We start from the raw sequence: 10,206 nt of genomic DNA, 5'->3' as shown, positions 1-10,206 counted from the left end.
GACTTGTGGATGTAGTTCATTTACAGTTTCCCACTGGAATATAGGAGCTTTGCTTCATTCTTGATATAAATCAGAAGTCTATGTACCCTCATTTTATCTTATGATACTAGGAAGTCCTCCCAGTGAGTGATCTCACAACCTCAAGAATCATTTTCTGGTCTTGCTTTTTTATTTGTTGTGACATTCTTCTTTATTTTTTTTTTTCTTTCAGACACGGTGGTCATCAGCAACATCAAAAAAACAATCACCTTTAAAATAGGTATAGTCCTCTAGGAAAATTTATTCAATTAATTTACTGAGTAAGCCAATTAAGGCAAAATATATTCTTTGGAATTAGACATGCTTGCACTGAGTACAAATATTAGCTGACTTAACAGTATATTGTGTATGAAAATGTCCTTTGAAAGCGTCTAAGAAAGGTAAAAGCAGAAGAATACAAGTTAAAAAACTGTTTAAGGCAAACAAAGTATTTGTTTATTCTTTGTTTCTTAAAAAAAGTATTATTAACAAAATATTTTCTTCACAATTACTTCAGTATTTCTGAATAAAGATTTCAGATTGTGTGAGCACGGATGGAAGATATTCTTAGCCATGGAAAAAAAAAAAATAATCAGACAAGACCAGAAACTTTTATAAAAAACAGCCCATGACAACAAGAATGCAATTAAGACTTACAAATGTATAGAAAATGCAGGATAGCAAAGCAAGTGATATACATCCCACCATTTTCTAGATCAAATTGTTGACAATTGTAATTTAATAGAGGAAACTAAATGATTACATATAAAATGTGAGGTTTGGAAATAGTGTAGTAAATTACGTTACTGAAATGCAATGCTGAAATAATTTCATGTGTATATGGTATCTGATCTAAAAGTCACAGAGGCAACAATAATCCTGTGCTTTAACTGGAGATGAATCGCATCTCTGCTACAGAAAAGCTAAACATAAAAGAAGAAAAAAAAAGAATGCAATTTGGAAAATTGTATTTCAAAAATTCATTTAGTCCAGACTTCAACCACCTGGGCATGGACTTGTGCTCTTCAGCAATTTACTGTTGCATGTTACTGGAACTACTCATCTACTCAGCTTCAGTCCTGAGAACTTAAGTACACCAAACCTCCGTGGTGTGAAGTGTACCACTTAAGCACAGGCCTTAAGGAAACATCTACAGAAGTTGCCTCCCTACATTGAAATGCACATACAACATACATATTATGCTGTCAACATGTTTATATTACTAACTTAAGAAAAGTAGCTAAACAACAATCCCCATCTTTACGAAAAGTTACCGAGTAACTAAAATATTAAACATCACACCAAATGCCTTTTAAGGTGACAAGTAATAGCACATTCCACTTTATAAACTGTTACGCTATTATCCTACTTATAAATATGTTTGTTCTGATTTCCTCTTTTATGAATTATATAGGAAATCACATAGTTATCAAAAATTGGAATTACTCATTTCCACTACTGGAAACTACCTTCAGTTCTCAAAAAGTAAAATACAGTTTACAAGTAGATTATAAATCTGTGCTGTATCCCCACTTAGAGTATGTAACTTTTACAATTCCAGGATTAAAACCAGTATTCTTTCTTATCATGGATCAATCTTCTTTCAAACGGTCCGAGGTGGCAAATGTTGTTTGTACATCCCTGCTAGAGCCTTGGCTGCGCTGTAGATCATCTGCCGGCGGGACATGCCAGTGAACACCACATGCCAATCAGTCCTGTTGACGTTCAGCAGATTCTTCTCAATCACTTCACCCACTGTCACCAACAGGCCCGACCATCTCAGATTGTAGTCCTGAGGCGTGAGGCTCTTAGCCTGTATAAGATTTTGACAAGTGGTTATTCAAGGAGCATGAAATCAGAACTTTTATTTCTATCTTCACCACTACCAACTTTCAGAAGAAGCCTTTTCACGTCAGCAGGATTACATGGCACATAAAAGAATATCAGAATCCACATTTCATACTGCCCCATAATTTAGAACACTAATCAGACTTCGTGAGATGTGTGCATCACAATCCAAATCTCATCTGAACAGTTCAAAGCTAAAATAACTTAAGAGCATAAAGAAATTCTGTCATTACTATTAAATAGTTTTCTTTTTTGAGGAAGCCAAGGTATGCAATCAATAAATTACATTTTTTTTTAAAAAAAGTAGCTGTTACCCTTCCAAGATGGTTAAATTGTCCCTTCAAAAGTGATAAGTAACAAGACACCTGAGTCTGGCAGAAAATAAGTACAGAGCTATACACGAGATCACCGAGGGAGCACATTCTGTAATTCCCTGATGCTGGATGCAGAAGAAAAACAGTGGTGTAAGCATCACCACATTTATCTCTTCTCATGCTCATCCCAGGCACCGACCTCTGGCCACTCTTGCATATAAAGATGAGTAGGCTTCCAGCCTCAGTAAGACACTTCTGAATATTACTTATTTCTTCACAGCATTGCACATGGCCAAATTCTTCATACAGGTTTTCTCTGACAAATAACCAAGTCATCCTGTTTCCACTGTATGTACAGCAGACCAAAGTTCATTTACTGCCTTGTAAAATAACAGCATATGTAAGTCTGTAAGAATGTCCAGCCTGCTCCAATACGGAAATAATCTGTTACCAAAAGGTACACAAGAGGCAGACTCCTCTGAAAGGGAAAAGTAAATTCAATACTTGTTCTAATTAGTCAGAACATACTGTCAGTAAAAAGTAAATGATCTACCTGGAAGTAGGGAATGAATATCTAATTACACTATCTCCATTATGGTCCACATAATAGTCTAACTCTGAAAAGTTACATTCTACATAGATGCTTTTATCACTATTCCCTTTACATAAAAGAATAAAACACTCTATCAGTGAAAATTATGAGGAATGTAACTGCTTTTCTCATTTCAAATATTTAAATTTTTTGTACTGTGAAAAACAAACATTTATCATCTAAAGCATGTTTCTCCTCTGTTCTTAGTCATAAACACAACTATTCTACAAAACAAAAGCAAATGTCAGCTTTGTGTTCTATGTTAAAAAACTGCTTAGTTCGTATCAATGATTTGTAGACTTGTGACAATTTATGCAGTAACTTCACACAGCTGTGCTTATTTTCAGATAGGCAAATGCAACTTCACTGAGGGAAGTGAGCACTAATTAGTAATTTTTCTGAAGATTCACGTCTAAACCCCTTCTGAGAATACTGTGGAAAAAATAGAGCAGTATTTCTTCTCCTGCTATTCATCAGCTTTTCATAGTTCTAACATCTCTAAAAAATAAGAACTAAAACAATCAAATAAATGATCACTCTACTGGAATTGGTATTACCAAACAAACAAAAAAGAACGGCTATTTGTTTTCTCGAAACAACTCCCCATGAATCAAACACTGAACAGGTGTGGGTTTTTGTTTTGTTTTTTTTTTAATTCTTTACAGAACCAGGAAAAATAAATTTCAGAACAAATGTATGGCTCATATCTGTCAGGCAACATGTAGTTGGCAAAGTTTGGAGTAATTCCTAGTGCAAGTCCAGGAAATGTAAGCTATCTCATGAAAAAATACAACTGGTGGTATTTAAGAATTACATAGTCCTAGCTGATTTTCAATAGGATGAAACAATTTTTCCAAGATTTCCATCTTTATATTTCAAAAAATTCAAGCCTTTGTCAGAATAGCACAGTCAAAACAGGATATCTGACTTGCTTTTTAGGTATGAGTCTGTTTGTTCACAGTGTCATCAAGCTCGTGCCCAGTTCTAGAGAGGTATCTACTAGGAATGAGTTGTAGGAACACTATCCAATACGGTATGCTATCAGTTTGCTGGTAATAAACCACCTAGAACCTAGGTATTATGGACACTTATGAAAAGCTGAGTGATCTCAGCTCATCCCTAAATGGAACGTTAGCTATTTCACTGAGTTGATAAAACATGCCTGTGTCCACAGACACTTCACTATTGCATAATTTTGCTGAGATTAGATGAAACTCAAAAACTTATGCGAAGTTAAAAAAAAAAAAAAAGGAAAGCACATCTTTGGATGGGTAAGAGCGCTTACCTAATGCACCTGGTGCACTTGTTTAGTGCATCATTTGAGCTGCAAAGCTTTCCCTTCTCACCTGAGGAAGTGAGAATATCCTTATTTTACCTATTTAAAGATTGGTAAGGTTTACTTTTAGTCACTGAGCCAGAGAGATGGAAATAGAACAATGATAAAATTATATTCCATTTTGGAGGGACTATTTCTTCTTGGATAATTTTTTTTTGCTATTATTTCCTATCAGTTAATTTCTTTTCAGAATTCTTTTTGATTAATAGAAGAGTAAAACTAATACTTCCATATGCCAAATAATGCAGAATGAGACTCTCAAACAAAGCTTACTTTGCCACAAAAGATGAAACACTTCAGGTAGTACAAACACATGACTTAGAAGCATGTTTTATTTTCATTTCATAAACTGAAAGATTCAAGTGGAGCAACAGTAAGAACTGACATCATAAAGGTGATTAAAATTGAAGTCTTATGTCTAAACTGTGAATCTACCATTGGTTAAAAAAAAAAAATATATCTGAAAACTCACTTGCTGAACATACTGTAGAGGAACTGGTGTTGCCTGGGTAAAAGCTTCCAGATGAATTCCATGAACCGGGTCCTCAATAATCAGACATCCAATGTCAAACCACCTGCAATAGCATGCAAGTTATTTCACATTTGAGTACTGAAAATCACTGTTTAAAAGCATGTTAATACTCAAATTACAACTCAGCTATTTAAGAAAATCTACTATACAGGTATTTGTAATAAAGTTTCATTAAGATTTAATTTTAAAGTAAAATTAGTATAAATCATTTTTATTCATTTGTAATTACAATCCATCTGTGTAGATGGAAAATACTTAAGAAAACTAGAAAGTAGGAATGCAAGTTATATGATTTTGGACATTTTTGACACAGTCCTTGCAAGTCCTCATTAATTTAACCTTCCCTAACAATTAAAAACCTGATTTCTCACTCACGATGCGTATTTAGAACAATGTTCTGATATCTAACCTTACTATAAACATTTATGTTATTTAGTCCTAGGAACAGTTTGGCATCACTCTGAAAAAAGTGGTAGTGGTTACTGAAGCAGTACCCAAAATGTTTCTGTATCTAGCTTGCAAAACAGTAAATCTTTTCTCCCTATTGACAAACTGACAACACTGATAAGATCCAAACAAAACTAAGAGGAATGCATCAATGACTCACTGAATACAATTCCCAAAACAGTTGGACAGTTGAGATGCCAGAGGAGAAACACTCCAGGAAAAGCAAAAACACAAAAGCATTGCCAAGAATCACAGAAGATTTAGAAAGCAAAATACTGCAGTCACTGTTTTATGTATATGTCCTTATGTGTAAATTGTATTTTGTATTTTATCTTCTAAAGAGTGGGAAGCAATAATCTTGCTCTTCTGAATAGACACACAAGACTCCAATTTTAAGAAATGACTGGCAGTCACAATAGCTTAATGTCAGAACAAGAGTGTAGTGGAGCAAATGAGGAAGAAATGGTTCACTTCCACCCTCTTTTATAGGGGGAAACAGCAACTGAATGCACTTCTGATAGAGCACTACTCCTACTTGCAACTACGAAAGACAGTTGAGACAGCTTCATTGTTAAAAATAAATTGTTCCCAATTTATAAAGTAGTTTGAATCTGAAGGGAAACACAACAGAAAAAGAACACTGCAATATTTTCTGCAAATAGTATCCAGCATATGGAAGGGAAGTGATATCTTTCTGCTCTCTCAATGACAATTGAGAACTGGATCATTACTTGGAAATATCTCTTTCATTCACATATGCCTAAGTATGAAAAGGATATCAGCAAAATACAAACCAGATCCCTCATACTGGAACTGTAACGCCACAATGCCCACTTCAGAAACATTATTAATCAATTATTATCATTATGACCTATCATTTAACTGTAGAAAAAATAGGGTCAAAATAGTTCAAATGTTTTTCATAACACTGTGCAAGGAAACTTTCAAGATCACCTGTTCAATAAGAATTAAAGCATGCGTTATGTTCTTCTTTGTTTCTACTGTAACTGATATTGAAGACTAAGATGTTTGTGTGGCCTCTAAAGCGTGGGCAGAAAAGCTAGCATTCCTTTCAATTACTTGCAGTCCTAAGCCAGCTCACTCACGCTGACTACTTTAAGAACAAATAAAAAATATCTGAATTTTTATGAATTAGTAAATTCATAGGAAAAGAACAGCAATTATTTTGAAAAAGAAATCTGGTTGTCAGAGTTACTCCTTTGTGTATGTGATAAAACATCTCAATTGGACTAGATGGAAGTGAACACGAAACCAAAAAGAAAACGCTTTCTACTCCAGAAAATTCACCATCAATCTTCCACTAAGGATACCAAATGGAACTTTAAAAATGAAGCAAGAGCAGAGAATATTGAAAACAAATGAATCAAGACTCATCACTTGAAGAAAAATGCAAAGATGGAAAAAGAAAAAAACAAAACAAACAAACAAACAAAAAAACACATTTAATGTTTTGGAAGCTAATTATAAAACTATTAAAAAATGTCTGTCAAGAAGAATATGAAATTCAGGTTACAATATACTTGAAAGCACAATATTTATGTTTGTGGGAAAAAAAAAAAAAAAATCACAGTAGACCGTAGATTCTGACTGAAAGGAAAATGGTAATCTAGCATCTGAAAAAGTCATATTACTGCAAATGCCAGAACACCTCCAAATATGCTTCTGAATAAAATACAATTTCAGAGAAAGAGAGGAGAGATCACTCACAAAAGTGAGCAAGCTATTAGCCAAATTCCAGGTTTTACAACAGCTAGTTAATTTTGTCAGCTCAGTACTTACAGTATGGAAGAAATAGACAAGGATTTTGTCTATTCAGCTCTCAAAATGTATGGAAAAAAAGCTGAACACCACCAGCAAAATAAAGTCTGACACAGCAGTACTGAACACAGAATCTCTCCTGTCTTCTGCTGAGAAAGGTACTACTACTAACTCCTCACAGGCCCTTGCAAGTCTATAAAGAGCATTCTACTTTCTTTTCTCCTCTCATAGGAATACATTTAAAGTTCTCACTTGTCAGGAAGTAATTCCTCAATGAAGCTTTCCACTGACACAGCAGGCTGTTTTTCATGTATTACTCCCGTCCGACGCAAGCTGTCTATCCTTTCTTGGGCTCCCTGAAAAGCAACAGTCATCTTCAGAAAAAAAAAGCACAGCATAATACTTGCAGACAAATGCAAAGAAGAACAACTGAATGTATTTTTCAAGTTAAAATATGAGAGATGTTTGGAAAAATAAAATAGCATTAAAAAAATAAATTCAGAATGGAACCCCCAACAGTTAAAAAAGTTACAAGACTCATTAAATTTGTTATTTTTTCATGAAAAAGATCTACATTAGCTTTGGAATTCTTTGCATGCTGTAACTGTAACAAGTTTCACTACTAGTTAAAGTATAAACATGTATTCCTGTTACTCTCACTGCCACTTCTGCAGCATAAGATTTGTCTTTTTTGAATCCTTTATCAAGACTGTAAGACTAAAGGAGAACCTGTTATCAAGCCTGTTATCACTCTGAGCTGTAATGAAAATACTACCATTACACAGCAGTAGACAAATAAGTAGAGAAAACATACGGCTTAGCACTGTTGTGACCACTGCCACATCAGTTAGAGAGAGGACTTCATTATTAATAAGTGAACAATTTTCTTATATTTAAGAAACAGAATGCTAACTAGTTTTTTGCAGCACTTTTGTTTATTGGTCAGCAGGTGTTCCACCTATACACCTTACATATATTTATATTCTGGATATTTTCAAATCTCATGAAACACTCTTTGCTAACCCTTTTTGCACAGTGAATTCTCATTTTTTAAGGATTATTGTTCTTAATTATCTTTATTATTATCTGTTTGGGCAGATTCCTGTGATGTGAATCAAGCTATCTTTCATCTGCTGAATTAAGAGGGAGGCAGTCAATGAAATTATAAGTAGGTTGACAAAACTATTCTTCATCTGCTGTAAATGTATTTACAGTAAGAAATTAGAACTTGTTTCAGCAAGCCACTTCACAAAATCCAACTATAACAAATAGCAAAAGTTTGCTTACCTAACAAGTTGATCTCCCTTTACGGAAAGTCAGATTCCTTAAGGTAAATGTTTTTACAATCTCTCTTTTCATTGGAGGTACTTCAGCATTATTACGTATTAACTTACTTTTAAACCTGCAGCATAGCCCACAGGTTGGGGTGCGATGTTAGACTGTGCGGCCTCTCCAGTAACAACAGCCATCCCAAAGACTTCCTGAAAGGCATCTCTAATTGCTGCAACTTTTACTTCCTTATTAGAAGTAACCACTATGTCCAGTTCTCCACCAGTTTCTTTAAAAAAAAGAAAAAAACAAAAAAACAAAACACATTTAGTGTACATATGTATTTCTCTACATTCAGATTAAAGCTAGTTCAAATATATCTCACATCTGAGCGTATGCTTCACTTGGTATTGTCATTATCATGCATCACAGAGAAGTTCTTTCATGAAGCAGACGTAAATTAGGAAGAGTTAGATGATGAGCTAAGAGATTTATAGGTTAAAAAACAAACAAAAAAAACAATAGGAACTTAGAGATGTTCAGTACCTGGAAGAGAACCTTCAATGACAGCTAATGGATTTAGGAGAATACCTCAAAACGTTCATTTCTAAGGATGTTTGTCATTTTGGGAAGCAGTAAGAAATGTTGGTGTGATATAGAAATTCGTTCTTACAAAAGCAACCAAGAACACAGATTCAGTTAATAGAATCCAGTGAACAATTGTCAAATTTTGTAAACTTTTAAATAAATGATCACATTACTTCCTACTAGTGTTTGGACTGCAAATTGTAATGTTTTCCTGTTGCTCACCTTCCTCCCCACAACTTTGTATCATTTTTAGGTATTAAACATCCATGAATCCAAGAAATTGTTAATACTTCTAAAGAATTTCCATATGAAAAAAATGAGTTCCATAAAGTTTCACTAAGCTTTTTTTTAAACAATAAAACAAAACCACTTCATGAATTAAAAGAAATCTAGGAATATTTCTAAAGACTCATGAATTCAGTTGTACTTCAGAGCTGTCTGTCACAGCTACATAATTTTTACTGTCAAACTTAATACATGCAAAAATATCTCAGAAAACTTATCTCTGCTTTAACCAGGATTCTTAAAAATAGCTTGAACTTTTTTCAAACATGGTATATGTCAGTGTAAGTAAACTGTATCAGCAAGCTTAGGGGACGAGATAAACTCATGGTCAGTATGTCCACATGCATTAAAAGTAACAGGTCAGGACATGCCTTTTTTCATCTTTAGTCCATTGGCTGTGAATGATAATTGAGCCCAAAGGGAACAGACTACAGTGAGTCACCAGCTCTGTAGCTATTTATTAAATAGCACTTCCTGTAGTTTCTGCTAAAACAGAATATTGGGCTAGATGAACCACTGGTCTGACACAAATGCTCCGGGGACTGGGGAATCTCTCTCACAAGGAAAGGCTGAACAAGCAGTGACTCTTCAGCATGGAGAAGACAAGGCTCACAGGACACCTCATTGACGTATACATATAAATGACACAAAGGTACAACGGTGACAGAGTGAGGCTCTTTTCATAGGTGTTCAGCGCCAGGACAAGACAGTGGGCACAAACTGAAACATTAGTGGTTCCTCCTGAACATCAGCAAATTTTTGTCAATGTGTGGGTGGGCACTTGCACAGGTTACCCAGAGAGGTCGTGGAGCCTCCCTCTTTGGGTACCTTCAAAACCTATTGAGACACAGTTCTTGGCACATGGTTCTAATGGTCCCTTTTTGAGCTGAGGGGTTGGACAAAAAGACCTCAAGAAGTTTCTTCCAACCTAAAACAATCTATGATTTTATCATCCAAGGGTGCAGTTTTTCAACAAGGGCAGCAAATTAATAAAGAAACGGACTTTTAACTTGTCATTACCAAGATCCTGTGACTGAACAAAACCCAGTTAAACTACACCTGAAAGAAAAAAAGAGCAAAGCCCAGTGGTTTTGCTAAACACTGAATTCGACCTCATTACATCTGCTGATGGGTCTGCAGTCTTTATCTCAAGCTAAGAAAAAAATCCTAACTCCACATCCCCCCTCCAAAGGAAAAA

General features: G+C 34.8%; 1 protein-coding gene across 1 annotated transcript in view; it reads right to left on the bottom strand.

Annotated features, from left to right (window-relative positions):
* Positions 1 to 249: 249 nt before the first annotated feature.
* PRRC1 (proline rich coiled-coil 1) overlaps positions 250 to 10,206 on the bottom strand; it is a 20,406-nt gene continuing 10,449 nt past the window's right edge. The window contains exons 5-8 of the mRNA XM_010726021.3: positions 8,261 to 8,424; positions 7,119 to 7,222; positions 4,581 to 4,683; positions 250 to 1,831 (exon numbers count right to left, since the gene is read on the bottom strand). Of these exons, the coding sequence (XP_010724323.1) occupies positions 1,622 to 1,831; positions 4,581 to 4,683; positions 7,119 to 7,222; positions 8,261 to 8,424 (581 nt within the window). The 3' untranslated portion in view covers positions 250 to 1,621. The remainder of the gene's footprint in view (positions 1,832 to 4,580; positions 4,684 to 7,118; positions 7,223 to 8,260; positions 8,425 to 10,206) is intronic.

This window comes from Meleagris gallopavo, chromosome Z (assembly GCF_000146605.3).
Source record: "Meleagris gallopavo isolate NT-WF06-2002-E0010 breed Aviagen turkey brand Nicholas breeding stock chromosome Z, Turkey_5.1, whole genome shotgun sequence".
NCBI classification, from domain to species: Eukaryota; Metazoa; Chordata; class Aves; order Galliformes; family Phasianidae; genus Meleagris; species Meleagris gallopavo.
This window is presented reverse-complemented; position numbering and strand designations above follow the sequence as displayed.